Source organism: Ixodes scapularis, unplaced genomic scaffold (assembly GCF_016920785.2).
Source record: "Ixodes scapularis isolate PalLabHiFi unplaced genomic scaffold, ASM1692078v2 PGA_scaffold4__175_contigs__length_147842914, whole genome shotgun sequence".
NCBI lineage: Eukaryota > Metazoa > Arthropoda > Arachnida > Ixodida > Ixodidae > Ixodes > Ixodes scapularis.
In genome coordinates, this window is record NW_024609879.1 from 17,132,753 (window position 1) to 17,155,604 (window position 22,852).

The following is a 22,852-nucleotide window of genomic DNA, read 5'->3' on the forward strand; positions in this document are numbered from 1 at the left end:
ATTAAATAGCAGCTAGTTGAGCCAGCCGGCAGTACTATATCCTCAACTACTGCGTGTATTGCGGCAGGAGAGCACGTTTCATTTATTATTTCAGACTTCCACTCATGGTCGCTAAAGGCCTTCACCAGTACGAGCTTTTGTACAGTAAAAAAGGTACAGCAACCGGAATTTCTTTTCGCCAAAGAGACCGGCCAATCTGACACGGTTTTCCCTATTTTTGTTTTTTATTTGCACGCAGGTAACAGCGCAATTGGACCCTGTGAGTCTTTTTATCTAGCATAGTGTTACACGATAATTGGCATACCAAAATCAGCGCATCTGCGCTTGAAAGTTCCAAAATGACGCGATTTTAAACAGAGTTTGCACGCCAAACGGACGCTAGCTACAGCCCACTGGGCGGAGCGGACGATATGCGGGGTGAGAGGGGGAGTGCATTTTTTTCTCTTTTACCCTCTCTGTTATGACCTTAATGGAACGGTCTATAAGTCGGTGACGGGAAAAGGGTTCAGGGGAAGCTCCTCCCACCTCTTCCCCTTTAGGGAGTTCGCCTTCTCTCCGGCGTTTGCTCTGCCAATGGGGAGAGAAGTGGGAGGAGCTTCCACTTTACTCTTAACCTGTCACCGACTATAGGAATAACTAAATTTTTTTGCTTGACTTTAAAAAAAAAAAGTGTTTCCTATATCTAACATTTTAAAAGCCCTTAGCGTTGAAAATGCTGACTTAAACTTATTCGAGCCAGTAGGTGACGCTGAACTTTTAGAATTATGTATTCCGGAACGCTTGTGTGCTCACTCACGATGGGTAAAAATAACATCTATACCATAATCAACGTCACAGCGACGCCATAATTGGAGCCATAACGTCGGCCTCCCATTGGCTGGAAGGAGCAAGGAGGTGAGTTACACCGGTGTTGGCTACACCCTCGGTTATTCCTTGCCTCGGGGTCTGGCCCTGCGTTATCTCTATTTTTAAATTCACTTTTTGCTATTGGTCTCTACCAGTGGTTCTCAACCATTTATGTTTCGCGGACCCCTTGCGGACCGGCAAACATGGTGGAGGACCCCATTCGTAGTTAGGGGAAGGGAGAGGAATTGGTTAATTATGGTAATGGTTTAATAAATGGATATAACTAAGGGCTAGTGTGAAGTAGACTTCTCTCATTCACATAGACACGAGGAAACTCACCCGAATGTTAGAACGTTTCTTCTCAATCTGAAAAATAGACAACATATTGCCGGGCTTTACTGATGAGGCAGGGCTTCGCGGTCCCATAGAATGCTTTCGCGGACCCCCATGGGAGAACCACTGGTCTATACAATCAGTTAAAATAGCACAGTGCAATTTTTGTAATATAGTTTTATTTGAAAGCATTCAATATTAGTTCTTACGTGTAACAAGATGATTCAATAAACCGTGGTGATATGCTAACATCATGGCGTCGGGATAACTCTAGCGTAATGTTATGTACTGTGCACAGTGGTCCATTCGTATAAGTCTCGACACTGTCATTTCTCTAAAAAAAACAGAATGATGAAGGACCGAAAAAATATTTTTTGAGAGCGAATTTCTCTGAACGTCACGCTGCATAGAGCGGTTCATCTTTCTTTTCATCCTGCAAGAGAGTGTTTACAAACAAGAAGGCGTCCGACTTTATGAGGTGCACCGAGAACGCGTGCATAGACTCGTCGTCTTCCACCTCTTGTTCCAGCATAGATTTGTGCAGATCAAGCCCGGCATTTTCCGGTTTCTCAACTCCGCAGCAAGTTCGATAGTGGTGCAGTGCCATCTCATCTGCAGGGATCCGAAGTTCCCGGACACCTGGAACATGCTCAAACACGAAGTGGACTCCTCCAACGACCGTGGCTTTAGGCCTGGTGATGTACTTGGATCGAACACGGTGGTTCCAAGGCATCTTTTCACGCATGGTCGCAATTTGTGTTAGCAGGGGAGGCCTTTGTCGGAGGAAGGCAGAGTTGTAAGGGTACTCGGTGCAGAAGAATAGATTCTGAATGACCATGCTGCCTAAATATATCTTTCCGATTTCTGTCTCTATGCTGCGAAGTGCTTCGAGAATAGTAGGCTTCTTCTTGGGGACAAGAAATTCGTCAAAATCTACGATTATGACATACTCCGAAAGTGATCGTGAGCGGTAAATGCAGTCCTGGATAGCGGCAAGTTGCCCATTCTGCCAGATATCAAACGTCTTGAAGCTAAGATTCCACTTGTGCAACTGGATTAGATCGCCCGAATGATTCTTCAGACGAGACAAGAGAAGTTCGGCTCCTTTGGATAGGCCAGATATGTAAAAGTCAAAGCGTGCGACGCCCATAGAAGTGTAGTAACCGATGAACTCCGTCATTAAAGATAGCTCGTTAAATTTTGCGAAGGTTGGTTTTACGCAGACGGAGCACAACTTGAGGGACTTGGTTCGCGTCTGGTGGGCTTTTACCCATTTCGGTTTAGTCGCGTTCCAGTGGGACCCTAGAGCAACTCGCAACGTTGAATTGTGTCTGAATTGGGACGGGAGGTTTACGGGACACGTGAAAAGGACGGCTGCATAGGCTAAACCGTGGGATTCTGGTATATATTTGTATTCTACTTTTTCACGATACACCGCTGTTCGGGCCTTGACCCAGCACTTTATGTCTTGAGGTGTTTGACGTATCACTGTGAGGTTGCTTCGAACAACACTGATCAAGCGTATTTGCCATGTCCCCATTTCACCTTTCTCCAAAAACGCCGAATACACGAACACATCCGGGAGCACTTCAGTCCAGGCATCGTCGTCATCGAATAGAAGCTTTAGTTGATGGTTAGAAGTGACCAGTTTGGCAGCAAGGGCTTGATTGAAGGACTTGATAATCGACGTCACGTGACGGTGGTTTTTATTAAAACAGGTGTACTTATTGGAGGCTGGAAGAAAGGAGAGTCGGAGCATGAGGCCACTGATTTGCCGATGGGAAACTACACGTTGTAAGAAACTAGGAGCGTCCACTTTTTCGCAAAGCACCGGGGAGAACTAATCGCTGTAACCTACGGATGAAGCTCGGCCAATGAGAAGGCTGAGAATATGTCTAGACCTAAAATAGCATTCTGCGCTGCGGTACCGAGCGTGGCGTTTCATCATGCCCAATGCCAGAGTGCATACTTTTTCCAGGCCTAAACATCATCAGCCTTGTCATTTTACAAGCACTTTGCACGGGTGAGGACGTTCCGGGTGTTTTTTAGAGTGAATATGTCGATAGATTACTAGAAAGTACTAAGCACCGTAACTCGTACGTTAATTGCTCAAAAAGGTTGGACTACTGGCTACCGCGCTTGAAAACAAAGACTTTACTTGGCCCTAAATGTAACATGATTTTTCTTTTGTTACATTTAACGTCGAAGAAATGGGTGGCCGTCCTGAACCTAGAAGGTACGAACACGGCAGAAACAGTAAAACAAACGGCAGCAGCATCGACTGACGAAACTATACTCCCTTCACCCCTAAGCTGAGACTGCGGTGGAAGCCACAAGCGCGTTAGATCAGTTATACGTCGACCCTTCTCCACATGATCACGCTCTCGCCCAAATCTTTGCGCGTAGAGCTGGGTCAGGTGATGAAATGGAGACCGGTCGGTTGGTCTCAGCTTAGGGGTGAACGGAATATGAGATGCACTCAGTCTTGGGAGAGGTAATAGAACCTTCCGATATTGAGATTTCTGTAGTAGCACTCAAAGCAGCCTTACCGTTCCTGTTTGAGCGATAGTGACAAAGTTCCCGAGTTTTTTTTTATTAATTTACAGTGGTAAATGTTTGATTGTCAGTTGTCTACTGCTCGTTGGAGTTCTGTTTGATTTTGAGTGCTTTCATGCAGAATTTGCATGATGCTGTCATTTAACTACTCGGCTGGGCGCTGAACAAAGTGTGTAGCAGCAAGCGTGACAATATATTGGTCACCGCTCTGGATGCATTCATATACTATCATTTGTCCTCCCGACACTTCTGAATTGTGATATAAATACTTGAAACTCGGGTAAGAACAGAGTCGGTTTTGAACACGTTAATTATAAAAAGTAACTAAATACTTTTACATGCTACTTGGTCAAAAGAGCAACAGCAATATTTAAGTTTTACCTTTGCTAAACGTAACCAATTATTTACTTTGTACCAACAAAAATGATCGAAATTCAAGAAACGAGTTACTTTTAAAGCATTAGGCCCACGTACTGCGCAACTCACCTTTCCGAGCGCTCAGAGTTCTGATGATGTAGGCGCCTGGGGGCCCCACAAGAAGTAAGGAGATGGCCAGTCGCGTGAGCAGGCGGTGCAACCGCCTTCCGTTGATTACTTCGGAAAACCGGCCTGTAAAAGGTATTATTTATTTTAAAATACTGCCAATCTTATTGGGCTTTTTGCAGGTATTGGAACAAAAGAAATATGCTCCAAAAGAAAGATATAAATAAAAACGAAAAACGAACAAAAATGTCGCATCATTCCTGTAACCAAAAGACAAACATATCACATCAAAAATTGAAAAAGTTGTTGTTTTTCAACAGTATCACTAAACAATTCAACACTTGTACAACTAAAAAAGTCCCTATCTGAACTGTTCCAGTCTCTTATGGCTGAAGGAAAACATTAGCATTTAAAACTGTTGTTATTGGAGGAATACTCAACGAATGTGTCGCTATGTTGATGTCGAGCGGCTCTCACTTCCGATCGCTTAACGTACTTCTTTGTATTTATTTTAGATGCATGGTTTAAGAAATGGAACATAAATTTCAATCGACCGAGTTTTACACAATCAACGATAGTCAATAAACCCGTTTTCTGTTGCAGTTCTGTCCGTGAATCGAAACGACTGTATTTGTGGTAAACGACTTTTTTTCTCTGGAAACTTTCTATAATACTTATATTCTTCTGCGTATCTGGGAACCCGGATATATTTGCGTATTCTAGTACTGGACGCATAAGAGAGGTATTTCTTGAAATATTTATTTCATGAATTGGAAACTTTAACCTTCTCTACAAAATGAATAATTTTGCCAGGGCTTTGTTTGTTATATATTTAAAGTGTGCGTTCCAGCTTAGGTCGGATACTAATATGATACCAAGATACTTATAATCAGTGACCCTGCGGAAGTATGCACCATTAACACTGTATGGAAACTCGAGAATATTCATTTTTTCCTCGTTAGGCACATCGTAATGGTTTTGTCAGAATTAAGAGCCATTTGCCAGTTATCACACCAATCGGTTATCTTTTTTAGTGAGTTTTTTTAGAAGAATTTGGTAAGCTTGGTTTGTTATTTCTTGATAGATGATAGAGTCGTCGGCAAAAAAAAATTATATTTGCATCGATACCATAGCAATGTCCTTTTTATAGAGAAGAAACAGGATTGGGGCCAAAACAGTGCCTTTCGGGACATCAGACTACCTTAGCTGGTCGAGAGACGTGTCCTTCAAACATACAAAGTGAAACCAATTGTCTAGGTAATCTTCTATTTACGATACTATAGGACCCTCACCCATGACCTGTGTAAGTTTTTTTTAAGAAGTTTTACGTGTGAAACATGGTCAAACACTTTTGATAGATCTAAAAACATTACTTCTATCTGGCGTTTATTATTTATACCCGTCGTGAAGTCATGGATAGTCTCGACCAGTTGCGTAACAGTTGATAGTCCACTCCTTAGTCATGCCGCTACGCGCATAAAATATTGTGTTTATCAATAAATATCGTCATGAATTTAAGGACGATCTGTTCGAGGAGTTTACGGCACCTGCATGTAAGAGATATAGGTCTATAGTTTGAGGCCAATGAGTATTCGCCGGATTTGTGAGTAAATACAACTTTTGCCATCGTCCACTCAGTTGGCACAGAACAGCTGAGACATCTGTTAAAAACTAGCACTAAATATTTACTAATCCATTCGGCGTACCGTTTTAGGAACATATCTAAAATTTCGTCGAGACCGTTATTTTTTTTTTGTTTCCAGTTCAAGCAGTAGTGCAAGAACACCTGGCTCAGTGACTGTTAGGCTTCCTAGCCCTTCAGCGTCATTATTTTGAGCTAGAAAGGTAACTATGTTGCCTTTGTCAGCCGTATAAACGGACTCAAAGTAGCTTTTGAGTTCATCTGCCTGTTTCTCTTTCTCTGGGGGTCTCATACTAGCGTTTTTTTTTTTTTACTTTTTTGTGTTAATGTGGTTCGAAACATTTTAGGGGATGCTTGCAAAAACTCGCGAAGGGTCACGCTGTACTTTTGTTTAGCTTTTTTATTTTTAATTTAAGCAAACTCGATTGTTTCGAAAGCTTTGTTTTATAATCTCACTAACGAGTGTTTCATGCAAAATATTAGAACATATCGTCTCCTCTCACTTGGCTACCTTTTTAGAATCTAACAACTTCTTTACATCGGCTCAGCACGGATTCAGAAAATTATTTTCATGTGAAACTGAACTCGTCTCTTTTTACCCATGATTTTCATCGCTTTCTTGACTCTGGCTCTTATACTGGATGTGCTTTTTTAGATTTCTCGAAGGCATTCGATAAAGTTTCTCATTCTCTACTACTTCAGAAACTCCTCGTCTTAAATATTGACCCTCACATACTCGATTGGATGAATGCCTTCTTAACTAATCGTCTACAGTTTGTACGGGTTAACAATAACAATTCTGGTTTAGCGTCTGTTCATTCAGGGGTGCCTCAAGGCTCCGTAATTGATCCTTTATTGTTTCTTATTTATACTAATGATTTAGTATCTAACATTTCTTCACCAGTCTTTCACCAGTCTGCATGTTCGCTGATGACTGCGTTCTCTATCGCAAGATCACTGACCAATCTGACATTGTTCATTTTCAAACAGATCTTAACTACATTGCTAGCTGGTGCGATGCTTGGCTAATGGAATTAAATACGAATAAATGCAAGTCCATGAGAGTATCGCGCTCTAACATTACATGTCCTATCTGTTACAAGTACCTCGGCGTCTATATAACCTCTAATCTTTCATGGAATACCCATATTGAGCATATTGTTGGTAATGTCAACCGTATGTTGGGTTACTTAAAACGCAATTTTTCTCAAGCACCTTCATCGCTAAAACGTATAATGTACAAGTGTCTAGTCCGCTCTAAAGTGGAGTACGCTTCATCTGTGTGGGATCCCGGCCAACACTGTCTTGTCACTGCATTAGAAAGCATTCAGAATCGGGCAGCTCGATTTATCTTATCTAACTATCATCGTACTTCCAGTGTAACATCTATGAAAATAACTCTGTCATTACCTGACTTATCTTCCCGCCGTAAATGTGCTCGTCTCTCCTTATTTCATAAAATCTAGCATCACAACTCACTTTTACGCCAGTCCCTCATGCTCGAACCATCTTATCGCTCTGCTCGCCTTGATCATGCTCATAAGGTTGGCATACCAAGTTACAACACTAACGCATTCAGTATGTCATTCATACCTCGTACGTCAACAGATTGGAACCGCCTTTCCGCTTCAATTGCCTCCATCACTGACGTTTCTCTTTTTAAACAAGCACTTGGTAACAGCACCCTTAGTTGACCGATTTAATTGCCATCATTTTTTGTGTCCACTCCCCTCTGAAATGTACTATGTACCTTGAGGGTAAATAAATAAATAAATAAATACATCTGCGGTTCTGCAGTCTGTAATCGGATACTTTTTAGATGACTTTCTAAGGCGTTTTATTCGACGTTTCAGGTGGATAATCTCACGGGTTATGTATGGGCAGAGATGGGCAGTATTTCAAATACAAGTATTTGAAATACGTATTTCAAACACTTTGTGTATTTTGGATTTGTATTTAATTACAAATTGGGTAATATATTTGACGTGTGTATTTAAATACTAAAAAGGGGGTATTTCAAATACAATTTTAATTAAATACCATTTTGTGGGCGAAAATATATCGCTCAAATTTATTGTCACTGTCCAGAGCAGGAAGAAAACTACGTTCTGCACCGAATGCAGTGTCTCTCAATCAAGCACAAGCGTTTAGTGACTTTGTGATTACGGTGCTAGTCCAGGGAAAGAATAGTGACGAAATCGACGTTCACAGGCAGACTGGCTAAATTTGTGCCTGTGACAACTTGTGATGCTTTCCAGCCTGATTTCCATTCATATTTTTGCCTGGAACATTCTAAATGCGCGGATCGTCCAGATTTTTGTAACTGGTGTGAGTTGCAACGATAAAACATTCTCTGGCTAGTGCTGCGCTTCTTGGTCGTCTCGGTTTTTTGTTGGTCTATACCAAAATATAACCGACAAAAAAGAAAAAAACTGCTTGAAGCTCTGTACTTTTTTCACCTATTACGTCCAAGCTGATTACATTTTTTTTGTTGTTATATTTCTATTGCTTTACTTGAGCCTCGCACACTAACTCCCGAGTGTGCGATGCAAAATTAAAATGAAATTCCCGGAAACCCGTTGCAGGTGCCCTGAAGTCGCTGACGCAAATTTTGAGGAATGTGTTTGGAAAAGTATTTGGAGGAGACCAGATACATTTGGTTGTATTTGTATCTTGTACTTAAATGCTTTTTTGGAAATGTAATTAAATTTGTAAATAAATACATTTTTGACAAAGTATTTTGTATTTGTATTTCGATACATATTTGCATGTATTTTGCCCATCCCTGTGTATGGGTTATGTTTTCTTATCACGTTACGTTTTTTTGGGGGACAAACTGGTTAATGCAATGATTTAGAATTGCTTTGAACCTGTACCATATATCATATATGCTAAAGGAATTACAATCCGACATTTCGCGAAAGTCAAAGAATTCAAGCACAAGGTAAGTAGGACAGGTGCATCATCAGAAGTGTTAAAATCAAGGGCATAGGTAGTACAACGATAAGAGAGCGCAGAAGCGCGTGCAGGTATGGCACGTGCAATTGTTTTATGACCTGATATGCCATCCACCACATCTACATCTGTCTGGGCTTGGGTAAAATGGTCACTAAAAAGTACCAAGTCTAGTAGACTACAAGGCGACCCGTGCACGCGTGTTGGCTCCCTGACGACTTGTGTAAGGTTAAATGTAAACATAATGTCAAGGAAAGCATCTGAGGTAGACGTGCCCGGATGCAGCAAATCCCAGTTTATCTTTTAAACACTTTGAAGACTGCCACCGTCATAGAGATTAACTCTTCTATTTTTCTTTCCTGGATTATTTGGTTTCTCACCGGCATTGTCGAGTAGACACGCAGGAACGGTACCCCTTTCTCGCGTACATTACGAAGCCGTGCAGCATGCAGATCAACATATAGGTACTCATAGTAGCAAGACGAGGAACAAAACACAAAAATAAATCTCCATGAACACACGCGAAGTTTCCCAGTTAGTCAAAAATATAAACACTAATTCAAGCCTTGACATGTTTGTTGCATAACACACAACACAAAATAATTAGTTCTCTAATAAAAAAAAATAGCACAATAAGAATATAATATTCATTGTGCCCCCGGAAAGGCGCAGATATGTTGCATGACGAAAAATATTAAAGCCATCTGGCCTAACTCAGAAATCACATCGAGGCACTTGAAAACTAAACAAATTGCAAGAACGTAAAAAAAAAAAAAAAAAAAAAAAAAAATAAAATAAACACAGAAACCGATTAATCTAGAGCCTTTTTTCGAGGCAGTGCAACTGAAGCGCGATATAATGAACGGTGATAGATGATATAAAAAATAGAGAGAAAACATCTATAGCAGGTTCGTTCAAGAATACGCAAAGCGATACAATACTAAGAAATACAGCGGCATACGCCATATTATGGTCAGCTAGAGGGGAGGTGTGACCATCGCTTGCTTCTCCCAGACCTTGAGAGCGGTCCCACAATTCATGTTTCGTGTGTCCCTATCATTATGGTACCACAGTAAGCTGGCAGCAGCGCTACAATGGCAAAAACCAGTCCATTCTTACAAATATTGGGTTCTAGATAAAACAAAGACAAAAATATAAAGGGTCATGTTGTCATGGATGGCAAAACAATACCTCTACCAGACATGTACAAGTTACTAAAAAAGAAATTAAGTATTGACCTCAAAATTAATTTCAGTAGAATTGAAACTACTCAAATGAAAAGAAATTGAAAAAAATCAATAATTTCGACAAAAACAAGCAAATTACTGTTGAAGTTACTTTTATATGTTTTTTATGGTTACAAGAAATTACATAGGTTTTGACCAGGTTTTATGGCTCGTGAAAATGTTGGGGGGTTCAGGACTCTCCAAACCACTTTCTTCCCTCTCTTTCCTACGCCACATGCTTCCCCCTCTTTGCAAATATCAGCTGACCTTTCAATATCTTACCTTTTTTTTTGTGCAGGAATATTTGTTAATAGGCAAAACAACCACTAAAATTCAAAAGTAATTTGTAATTTGAGTAGAAGTTAATCAGAAAAAAGAATTCAAGTAAACAATTAATTACCAAAATAAAAATGTAATTGAAAGTTACTAAACTACCGATAAAAGTAGTTAGAGTAACTTGAGCAGAGTAGTTGAACTACGTGCAAGTCTGACCTCTACAAAGTTCGAGAAAATTGTCAGTCTGCCTATTTTTGTTGATATTTTTTTTATTTTCTATCTCTGGATTGCGAGGTGACGCTGCCCTCAGCACATCGACTATGCCGGGCTTTAGGGGCATGAATATTAATAGTGCTTTTATTTCCGGAAGGAAAAACCATGTTGAAAAAGTGGCAAGAGAAAAATTTTAGCTATGAAAAACAGCTTGACGAGCCCTGAGCCATTTAAACCAGTGGTCGCGAAGCAGGCCCAAAAGAAATCATACAAAAATAAAACATTTGACATACGCACTACATATATGAAAAACAAATTACAAAAGAGGACTAACGCTATACGAGATAAGTAGCATGTTGATGCAATTTACACAACAGTGAAAACAGATACAAAAAGTGAGAGCCTCACTCACTCTAATGGTGAATTCGGGTGGTCGCCTCTCCCCTCTGACCTCGATTCAGCAGAGCGCCCCCTCCTCGCCGCCAGAGCTACTCGGGATCCTCTTCAGCCGATCACAACTGCTGGCTTCAGAGCGCTCCGAGATTCTCAGACCAGTCATAGAATTTCAATTTCTGGACATCGGTAATGCATTAAAAACGACACGATTTTACAGCGTACGGTGAACGATTGAGCAAAATTTACGCTCGCAACGTGATGAAATAGCGGTTTTGACGTAAATTGTTTTACTCATCGGCATGTAAAAAAAGAAAACAACAGTATGCGAATTGATTTTTGCAGAACGGAACGAAAGCCAACGCTTGGAAACAGATGTCAACTCATCGCGTTTTCGACAGCGAACGCGCTGCGATAGCGGTCATCCGTACGACTGAACAGGCTAATATAAAATGGTTAATAAACCGCATTTTTTCTCACGGCGAAATATCCTGCAAGCATTGCGATGTGACACAACATTATATTTGGGTCTGCCTTTATTTTACAACACAAACCTTTGAACGCACTTTTACCAAACCTCGAAAATTTCTTGAAGCGACTACAAAATCCCGTAAAACAGCGGCGAGCTCTGCGAGCTGTTTCGTCGTCGGTTAGGCTTAGCGGATTCATCGCCGTGAGAGATGAATGATCTTGTGAAAGCACTGGGAACACTTCACGCGTAGGCTTTTCCTATTACGGTCGCAAACGAATGTCGTCCCGTCCGTTGTAATCCTCGCACCGTCGAATGCACAAGCACTTTGTAGAACCACACATCAATCACCGTCATGCCGGACCCCGCACACCACCACAGACCACTGCCGGCCATCGTCAACGAAACCACGTGATCACCGTCCAGCTACCACGTGACGCCTGCGCCGCTCCGCACTCCGACGGCTACAGACGGAGTGCCAGAGAGCGCTCTGAGAGGGAGAGGCGCCCTCGGAATGAACCACCCGATCAGGCCACAGCACTCTCTTTCAACCACCCGATTTCGCGCGCTCTGGAAAGAGCGCTCGAGAGCGCGCAGAAAGAACCACGCGAATTCGCCATAAGAAAAAACGGGTGTAGTCGGGTGTATCAGCAGCACATGCACCCCTTTCCTGAAAGATGCACCCTCCGTTGCCCAGCCAGTGTATCTGTGCACCGATAATGAGCATCCTCCTCTCTCTTAAAAACCTACAGGTGTATCAGTGCACCGCCACGCTAGCCACGCGCCCCGACCAGCGTGTGCTTGGGGGTCACTTTTGGGTTGGGCAGTTTTGTTCACTCGGTATTGACAGTAGAGTAGACGCTATGCTTGTTTTAGGCCAATCGGGTCACCGGGTAGGATCATGTGACTACAGTCTCCAAGCTAGAGATAAGGCAGAGGACGGCACCTGCCTGAAGGCCAAGGCCACGGGTAGCATCCACCGCACTATTAACTTTGGGTCGAACTTTCAGGAGGACATAAGGGACAAATCCTCTAGCTGGGTTCATTGTTGGGATAACCCTGAAAATAAGCCTTTGCGAGGGCAGAAACTTTTGGCCTTGAAGGAGCTGCCATTTTCGTATACTCCTCTCTTTTCTTTCTCTCCCTAAGCTGAAAGCGTGGAAGAGGCTACGCAGTCGTCGGACCAATGAACCGGAGGATTTTGTTTATCTCTTGAGTCCGCTGTCTGGGCGCGGGTAATGGCAGGAGCGTGATCATGTGGCAAAGGTTTCACGGGTGACGTAGTAGCTCTTTCCGATCCGGGAATGTCTGATTCCCGGCCTAGTTTCTTGTGTGCTGTGCTGCGACCAGCGGGGCTGCCAAAGATTTCGTCCGTGACAACGTATTCGAGTGTACCAGGGCTTCCAGTGTTTGAAAAGTCCAACGTACATCGGCAACAAGCGATTTCTCCAAAAAAGCCCAAGGAATTCATGTGATGCGTTTAGTGTTCGCTTTGGCAAATTACTTCTGCCACATGGTGTTGAATCTTCACAGACCCCTTTTCTTTCCGTGTCTGCGTTGGTGTGGTTCTGCAGTGCCCGCGTCGACATATATATCCGATTACATATTTCAAGTCCGGTATTTTCATCGTAAGTGCGCTGCCACCTACTTCTTTGCAGCAATTGACCGTTCCGTTCCGGATTACGTCTAAAATTAGGCAGTGTGTATTTCCTAGCAGCAGGGAGAATAATTTCCCCGAAATTCTATCGGCAGTCGCCTGCCATTAGCTGTTTAAAATCATGTGATAACTGCAGGTGACTTTCTTATTCTCCCGGCGTTTTGTGAACACGCGTTTCATGGACACCTTTTCGTTGATACACGTTTTCTAGACACGTTTCGTCGACACTAACGTTTCACCGTCACTCGTTACGCGAAATACACGCTCTAGGGACATTTCGTCGTGCGTGTGTCTCTGACGCGCGTGCTCACCGACCCAGCTCATTCGTTCACGTCGCTTCGTGGCGACAGTATGCGGCGGCTCAATAAAAAAATGCTTACCCTACCTGTGATACCCGTATATATCACCTCGCATATAGTCTGGGGCGGCTCATTACAAACAAAAAGGAGAAGAGATGCTTATAGAGGAAAGCTAACCTGAGCTGTCGATGAAACGTCGTTCGATGAAACGTCGTTCGATTATATCGCCAATGAGTGACGACTGCCGGCACGATTTCGGGTAAATAATTCTGCCGGCTGCTGAGAGAATACACTAAGAATCACCCCGGTTCCTGTTCGCTCAGTAATCTCCTCAGGTGTGTAACAGCTTCGTTATACATCTTCACATATCACAGATTGCTTGCACGTTTGTACTTGTTTACGGAATAGGCTGTCCAATAAACTTATAGGAGATTTGAAAACAATCCGTTGTGTCTGTTTACCTGCATTTTTGCAACCACCTGGGCGCGTACATTTTTTACAGGTTTCCTTGAGGTGGGTGCACAAAGAGGTGTAATGGTCCATCATTGAATGAGGTGTATATATGTTCCATATGAGCGGAGTGGGTGTAAAAAACGGTGTAATAGTAAACCCTGTTGGCGGGTGTATCTCTGTCCCTATGAGCGGTGTGGGCGTAAACAACGGTGCAATAGCAAACCCTGCTGGTGGGTGTAGTGAAGGGAATACCTGTACACCCTAAATTGGGGTGTACCTGCACACCGAAACGACAGCGAGGGTGTAAGAAAGGAGTAGTGCCACACCCCAGTATAGGGTGTATCTGTGCACCCCCGAATGCTGAAGGTGTATAGGCTCCTTGCACAGGACGTCATTTCCGTTGCCCTCCAAAGAAGAGGGGAAGAAGGAGCTCCCCTCTTATCAGGACCCTCCTTTGTACCTCCCGGATTTGTACAGGCGTCGCTATTCTCCCCCCAGAAGATTATAGAAGATTAACCTGTCACTCAAAATTCTTACAAAAGCAGCTTCCCTCTCCTCCTCTTACTTGGTGTTCAAAAGTGTGCGACGTGACGTCAGTGCAAGGAGCCTATAGAAGGGTGCACATATGCAGCCCTAAAGAGGGTGTATATATGCACCTCCTTTTGAGGTGTACTGGCACACCTTTATGGGTGTAGCATATGTGGCAGCACTTACACCCCCTGTGGGTGTACCCACTACACCCTTTTTTTTTAGAGTGCTGGAATTCATGCGAAAGAAAACATCAGCTCAACAATTGCGGGACCGTTCTGGCTCGAGGGAACATCGTGCCTCCCACTCAGCCCACCATAACCACACGAATGCTAAAATTGTGTTACAAACGAACTATCAATGAAATTTCTTCAGGGAAATAGCTGTTTCAACGAAAATAATGAAGCATCGCAAACTCTCCACTGTCGAAGTTCTAGTCTTGAGAAACATCCCGTCGTGTCGTTTCGTTTTGTGTCTATCATTCTGTGTTTCTGTCAAAAGTGCCCTGATTTTGTATGCCTGTATACCTTTGCGTTTTCGTTGTCATTATCCTTTTTATGCATGTTCATTCTTCCCGCCGTTGTGCTACTTAGTTGCCATTAATACAGGGACTGTGGGCTCGTCAAGCTGCTAAGCGCAGCTTTTTTTCCACAGCCCCTCCATCTGTATTTTTGCAAGGTGGAAAAATAAACACATTGTATTGTATTGTAGTGATGTTTCTCAACACGCTCCATAACTCTTGTACTGGAGAGTTTGCCAGTGAGGGAAGTGCTGCGCCATTTGTTGTAAATTGCGCCATCAACTTAAGGCTGCTCCATGTCGCCCCAAAATGCCATATTTGCTTAAAATAGCGCCGCACCTGCGCCAAAATAAGCTTACACAGAGCAAAAGAAAGAAAAGAAAATCGGCTTTAATTTTGAAAGAAGTAGAAGAGAAGCATCCCCAACTTTCTTGTATATCGCTCTCTCGGCGCTTTTCTGCTAAATGCAGTACAATTAGAATTTCAATTGAACAACAACAAACGTCGCATTGTTCCCCTTGAATACTTGGATGACAGTAATAAAGTATCATTAAGCAGTAAGTCAACATTTAGAGGAGTATAGTTTGTATTACACAGCTCTACAATTTTTTTTACTGAATCCTATGGGCCACATTAAAAAAAAGAAAGATAAATTTCCGCTTTTCTTGACAAAATATCGTAATGTTCCTGAGGACTGGAATTTCCTGGGTATAGATCGAAATGGAACGATTCCCTCATGTTTGGAACAAGTACGATCATTTTCTAGCCCTTCGCACAGACAGCCGAACCCGTTTGAGATTATAAAATAAAAACGACGTGAGTTAATTGCTGATTGCACGCGCCCGGCATACGTGCTACCTATTTTACTATTTTACCGTTCTTAAATTTGCAATTAAGGCACGTATCCCCGTAAATGCTTCAAATAATACCCCGTAATGTTTCGACGCTTAAAGCGTGCATATTGCAAAATGTAGACTTTGTCCCTCCCTTCGATGGCAAATTTGTTGACGTAAAAGGTTATCAACGAGAATAGTGCACTGTCATCCGTCAGAAGCTGGCCGCTTAGGAATAGCGAAGCTAACCGAATGTTTCCCGTTCGTCGATGTCGACCGGCGACTTCTCCAAGGCCTCTCCAGCGTGACGATCGGTCATTATATTTATTTTTCTTTCCTTCGCTGACCAGGTATGATGTTCGGTATCAAAATAAATGTTTATTTAAGCAAGCCACTCGTATTCTGTTTGTCTTTGAATCCACCCCAGTGCAGCTAGCCGTACACAGCACCTGCCGAGAATCGCGGCTATGAGCATGACTGTGGTGGCCTGAAGGTGATTTCCCTTCCCGTGATGCATCACTTCAAGCCTATGCGCGTTTCATATGCAGCGATATTGCTCCTAGAGCGGCGCGATATTGCCGCCGCCGCGGCGCTTTTTCCAACCGCAGCGGCTTAGCGGCGCCGCGGTTCCAAAAGATTGGAAATTCTTCGCCGCGGCAGAGCGGCATGGCATCCGCGCTGACCAGTCACAGCGCAGCAGAGAATCACGTGACAGGGGGGAAGCTTGGAGGGAAAGCTTGCGCATATGATAGCGTTTTCATGTTTTTCAAGCAGACGAACATCCAGAAAAAAGCTCCAGGTACATCTAAGCACTTCTTATGAGTTATGAATGCGAATGCATGCACGTCATTCTTCCTCTCCCTTATTTTTTTCGTCTGCAGCGAACTTGCGTGTACGGTCAAGCGCGTGCGCTATAGTCAGATACAGCATAAGAAAGACAGGGTGAGGGGGATAAGGACGCGTACGTAGGTCGAGAGTCGAGAGAAGCGACCTCCTTTCCAAAACGACTTTTCTCTTTTTTATAGCTTTCCTCGGCTCGCTGACATTGGGCGTGGAGCGGTGAAGCCACTGCCTCGCGGACACGCAGCGCCTTGGGGTGGCGGTCGTTGAAACTGACGCGCAGCGGCCAATGGGAGCCTCGTCGACGCGTGCCAGCCCATGGGACCGAAGCCGAAATCCATCAGTTTTACTCCGCTCCTTTGCGATCGGGGAAACTAGGTGCCATTTGGCTAGGCTTTTCGCGTGGTTTCATAGCTAGGAGCTGGCTTCACTTGGAGAAAGGATTTAAGGTGCCGTTTGGCGCGGCTTCAAAGCTGATGACGTCGGCTCGCTCCATAGGACAGTTAATGCTTTCGCATTAAAAGTACGCCAGTGACTGGTTTGCGGTTTCCTTTTTTCATTTTCATTGGTGGGTTCACCTTTTTCATTTTTCCCTCAGTGGTCGCGTCGGAACGGTCTGGGAAATTATAGTGGGGATTGTTCTTTCGTTCCTCTAATGTTTTGCGAGGAATGTCCGAAATGTCCGGGCATATGCTAGTTTGGGGCCGATTGCCCCCCCCCCCCCCCTGCCCCCCCCCCCCCCTTTTTCCCTTTGTGTCAGAATCTCTCGATTTTGGCATTCTTGAGAATTTCGTGTTTAGTGCTTGGGAGTTTCTTGTGTTGTCGTGTTTAGTTGTCACCGTGTTTCGCCTACCCGTGAACACATATCTCCATGCACATCTCCATTTCGGAGGTGGCCATATTTGTTGCAGTCTTGCCAACCGAGGTTTCACCTTCCGAGATAAGGAACTTTCAAAAGTGTTTGAAAGAATGAAACCGAATTCTTTTTTCGCGTTTTAAATAATTATTTTGTTTTAATAAAGTAAAAAAAAAAAAAAAAGGAGACTGAAATTTAAGGCATTCGATTGTTCTTGGAGACCGCTAAAATTAAATGTGGCCGTTCGCTTGCTGCAAGCAACGTGGAGCATCGCAGTTATTCGAGGCCAGAAGTATTGAGGACTAGGACATATAGGAAAAAGGTATGAGGAAATGGATAAGCGGTGTGCCGTATGGCAAGTGGAAGACGAGACAATACAGAAGATCTGGTGTTAAAATGCACCAGGCTTGCACCCCCCCCCCCCCCCGAACCCCGCCCAAATCTTTCCCCCTCCCCCACCTCCTCCCGGGGGGGGGGGGGGGGGGGGCAGATTTGGCCGGAGCGCCGGGGTTCGCAGACAAGAATGGAAGAATGAATAAGTGCATTTTAATAACAAAGAGGAAATCAAGCCTTGCGATTAGTGCCGCGGCGCCGTTAGCAGCAGCAATTTTGGTCGCAAAAAAACGCGCAATGAGTCAATGAACGGATTGCAAAAAAACACTTTTCACAAAGATGTCTCTAAGTTGTATATTGATCATACTGATATTTCGGAAATGTAAATTAAAAAAAAGGTATTTTTTATGCAATGGCAGAGAAAGGAAACAAATCGTCTAATTGACGCTGCTATCCACAGACGCTCGAATCTGCTGTATCTGCCTACGATGTTAATCTCTAAAAAGCTTTTATGTTTTTTTTTTTGCATCGCGCGGTGCGTGCTACATTCAAAATGCAGCACCAACCTGACGGTTTGCTTTAATTTACCTCCTGCGCATTAAAAGAACATTAACAAAAAAAAAAACAACAAAAAAACAAGGTTTTATTTTATTGCATTTTGTTAGAGAAATTTACACTCACGAAAGTTGAGTATGACAAATGCATCACTTTAGGACGCATTTGTAAAAAGTTTAATTGCACTCAGTTTATTGGCGTATTCATACGATTTGTTTTTACGTCGGAGCAGCGCTCAGAAACACCTTGTTTAGAAAATGATATGACCTGTTTCCACATGACGCCAATCCGACATCTTGCTGTTAAATAAGCTTTTGTATACTACGTATTTAGGATGTCGTGAAGAATGTTTTGAACGCTCGCATTCCACTCGCGCCAGATAGATTATAACAAAATGGTGGACGAAATTACGTCAGTGAAAACACTTTGTTCCAGCATGGACGTTTGCGCGGCGTCAGATATTTCGCAAAAGAGAGATACTGTGCATGCTTTGAGCGCGTCCCACAGTCCGGAAGCCGGATTCTCAAAGCGAACTTACGACGAAAAAGTGCGTACGACAAATTTGAGAGAAAATCCGTGTTCTCGAAATGAAATTGTCGTAACTTTTGCTCAAGTTACGACAAAATCCTACGACAGCTCCGAAGCTGTCTTACGCACTTTTTTTACGATTATATCAACATGGCGTACAGCCTCGCTCAGTTACTTGGTCACGACGATCAACGGACATTTGGTTTCCTACGTGCTCTTCTCGCTCTTCCCGACTTCAAGCAGCAAGAAAGAAGAAAAATGTACTTGAAATCGACCAGGACGAACATGAGCGCTGGATCCACAAACACCCGGGAAAAGCAACAAAGGCAACGATCCCACCGACCAAGCGAGTTCGGCAAAATATAAGCCTACAGGCACTCCGATTGTTCCGGCGCAGCATTGCTCCGACGGTCCTTGGCCAAGACCGTCTGCCCACGACCGGCTGGCTTGCTGAATATAATATGCCCGCGCGACCCTTGTGAACCCTTCCCGTATGAATAGTTTGATCACTGAACTTAATTTCAGAGGTCAATCTCTTCCCCTTGTCATCTCGATCTCCTTGTTTTCCGAGGCAGCGGTGACGAACGCTGTCGTCGAAAAGGACTCTCATTGATTCTATCGCCTCGTTTTGTGTGATATAGAGCTCAAATAAACGCAGTGTGGATTACCTTCGCAACACGGTATGTACACTTTGTTATTAGTATGTCATTTCTATTCTGAAACGACGCTACGTCACTGTCGAGCTACGCGATGCCGGTCCAACCTTTCTTTGCCGAGTGTCACATCAGTTTCGAGTTGGAATCGTAAAATATCGGTCCCGAAGCGCTTACCAAGACGTGGTCTAACAGGGGCGAATCCAGCACTTCGATCAAACGCGTGCGTCCGCTCCGAGTGTAAACAGGTATTTGCGTGGCTCTTGCTGACACTCCGGTAGTTCAAACGTATCTTTTTTCAACGGCTCCTGCATTTCCGAGGTCCCGGAAAACGCCGCGGCGGTTAGTTTCTATCTACGTCGCTTTGCAAATGTCTAGCACGGAGCTTTTACCAACAATGACAGTTGTGTTGACTTCGTAGCGATCGAGTTCGTAGCAGTCAACGAAGCGTTTAAACCGTGTTAGCGTTGATATATCACTGCACGGATACGAACCCCAGACAAGTGGTGGTGAAAAGGCCTCCTGTGTTAATGAGAAACAGCTTGAACACTAAATATTTACACATATACAGGACAGAACATATGCAGAGCTGACTATCAACGAGTGGTTAGCCTGTGTTTGTTATTAAAAATCCACGTGCTCCGAACTATGCGGAGCTCCCCGATTGGTTGTTCGCTTGTTCGTGTTGCCGAAGACGCCGTCGACATAGCAACAGCACCGGAAGTCGTCGTTTCTCTGTAGAAGGTCGTAACTTTCCTCCTCTCACTTAAGAACGCGTTTGTGAATACCGTTTTCACCTCATCTTACGATGATCGTTAGTTTACGAACTTCGTAGCTAAGTCGTCGTAGGTAAGAGTTTTTTTTTTTTTTTTTTTTTTTTTTTTTATAAATCTGGCTGCAGTAAATCAAGCTGGCAGATAACAGGAGGCGATTGCTATAAAACCCGTTTTTTATATTCGGGACCTGAATTTTTTTTTTGGCAAATTGTGCAGAGAGTTAATATATTCGCGGCCATAAACTTTTATGAATTTTAATTTTTGAAATTTTTGTCCTTAGGTAGTAATAAAAAAAATATTATGTCGCTCATAAAGCTAAACTTTCCAATTCACGAAACTTGTGAAAATTAGCTGCTCGCGAGAATGAGCAGTTTTGCAGTATAGGTTGGCGGCGTTTGGGTACTTTCGGTTCTTAAGGATATTTTGTTTCAGATTTGACAAACGACGACAATGAGCTGCCAGCCTGTGCAAGCGTGGTTCTGAAACCTCCGGATTGCAGTTTTCAGAATCATGCTTAGACATGCTTGCAGATCACCGTCGTTGTCTGTCAAACGTTAAACAAAATTTCCTAAGGAATTTGAAGTTGCCAGCTCACCTGTTAAGACAAGGGGAGAATTCACTCACGTTCACCGTACTGACGCGATTTCGTCCACCATTTGTTGTTACAAACTCTCTGGCGCGTGCTGAATGTGAGCATACCAATGATTCACATGACACCCTCAAATGCGCAATGCATACAAGCTTATTATTCGCTTTTCGCTGACATAGAACGACCAAATGGCGGATTAACGTCGTGCAAATACCCCCTATACCTGTAAGAAAATTGAGTGGACATGAGGGAACGCAATTGAAGATAAAACTTACCCATTTCCGAGACACTAGAGTACACTGCAGGTTGTTATTTGATAGCGCCCACACGATGTTCCTGCGGAAGAATAATTGATTGACGAGGAGCTTACTGATTGGAAATTCACTAAAGGAATTTTAGATTTAAAATGAAAGCGTCGTGCCAGCTTTCACTGATACGAAGTGCAATCTAAACCTGAACCTGGCAGTTGTATCGCGAGCAATAGACCGATCTCGCCGCGCGAGCATTCGTGCAGCCGCCGCGTCTTCATCCAAAGCAACTAGCTCGCGCTTTTAGCATGCGCGGTTAACAATAGTCCATGCTAGGGTGACACAAAGTAATACCCAAATCACACGGCAGCGTAAAGGTACCTTTAACACATGTACCTGTAGTCAAGGGAGCTGAAGATCGTAATCACACGGCGCATAAAGGTCCCTTTCGCTAAGGGAGGTCCCTTTTTAACGGAGCTCGCCAAGCCCCCTTAACAGCTACAAGGAGTAGCCTCGGACCCACGAACTCAAAATAATATCACAGATATATAAATATATCTTGTTTAATGCATTATAACAGATTGAATATATAAGGTAGTTCAAGTCACCAGGCTCGATCTAAAATGGACCGTAAAAATCGACGACTGCACGTAGCAATCTAAACTTTTCGTCGAAAGTGTAATTCACAGGTCGGTTTTTTCTTGTAAAATTACAAAGCGTAGCTCTGTTTCTGTAAGAAATAAGGCCAAGAAACTTGCCAGGGTCTACGGCGGGCAGCAACGCAGATGACAGGGGTCCAGTAGCGGGGTGTGTTTGGCGTTCGTATTGATAGATGGCGCTACCTCCTTATCACGACGGCTCGCGACCCACCGTGGTTTATTAAAAGGAATATAATATCTTTGAAATGTACCTTCGGTTAAAAAATAAATGCGAACAATAAAAGCAAAACTTAAAGTAAAAAAACGTGTCCGCATAATGGCTGCGATTTTGCTGCCAGCGGATTTCGTCTGCGTGTCGTCTGCTATCTTTCGCTGGTCGGCAGCACCTTCAGACGCTGCTCCCGACGCCATCTATCAATACGAACGCCAAACACACCTCCCACTGCACTTGGTAGTCTGGGTCGCCGCCCGCCGTAGACCCTGGCAAGTTTCTTGGCCCTATTTTTTTTACTAAAACAGAACTACGCTTTGTAATTTTACAAAAAAAAAAAAAAAAACCGACCTGTGAAATACACCTTTGACGAAAAGTTTAGATGGCTACGTGCAGGTGTCGATTTTTACGATTCATTTTAGATCCAGCCTGGTGACTTGAACCACTTTCTATATAAGTACCAAGTTATGAAATGATTGTGAATACAAATGTGATGGAATAATACATTAACGATGAACGCATACTCTAGCCAGCAGGTAGCAGCGGCGGCACGAGGAAAACAATGTCTGCTACGAACCCGAACGCGATAAGCCACTGCGAGCTCTTTTTTGAGGTTGTAGACGAGTCGTCTGACTCTCCCGCCCAGGACCCTTTATTTTCGAAGTCGTCCATCCCTTTCGATCGCGTGACTCGTAACCGTGAGATTCCGTCGTGGTTCGTTTCTGCCGGGCACGATTTAGCTACTTCAGTGAGAACGTCACAAGAAAATGGGGCTGCTAAACATCAAAAGGTCGCCCACCTCGCAATTCAAACTGGCCAGACAGGTCGGACGTTTTAAAGCACGACTCATTTAGGTGCGGCCGTAGACTTAGAGACAAAAAAGTAAAGTGCCGCAAAAGCAGACAGAAATAATATTTAGGTT

At 43.5% G+C, this 22,852-nt stretch overlaps 1 protein-coding gene across 1 annotated transcript; it reads right to left on the minus strand.

The window, feature by feature from the left end:
• Positions 1-1,576: 1,576 nt before the first annotated feature.
• On the minus strand, positions 1,577-21,091 carry LOC120849445 (beta-1,4-galactosyltransferase galt-1-like). The gene is made up of 3 exons (XM_040221658.1): positions 21,088-21,091; positions 4,222-4,344; positions 1,577-2,913 (listed from the first exon to the last, which is right to left on the minus strand). Exons 1-3 carry the CDS (start codon positions 21,089-21,091, stop codon positions 1,577-1,579), a joined length of 1,464 nt encoding a protein of 487 aa, XP_040077592.1.
• Positions 21,092-22,852: the final 1,761 nt, after the last annotated feature.

Coding starts and splice junctions, on each gene's coding strand:
- LOC120849445 (XM_040221658.1), bottom strand. Junction 2,914..4,221: donor AACTCTGAGCGCTCGGAAAG/GTGAGTTGCGCA, acceptor CCTTTCTTCCAG/CCTCCAATAAGTACACCTGT.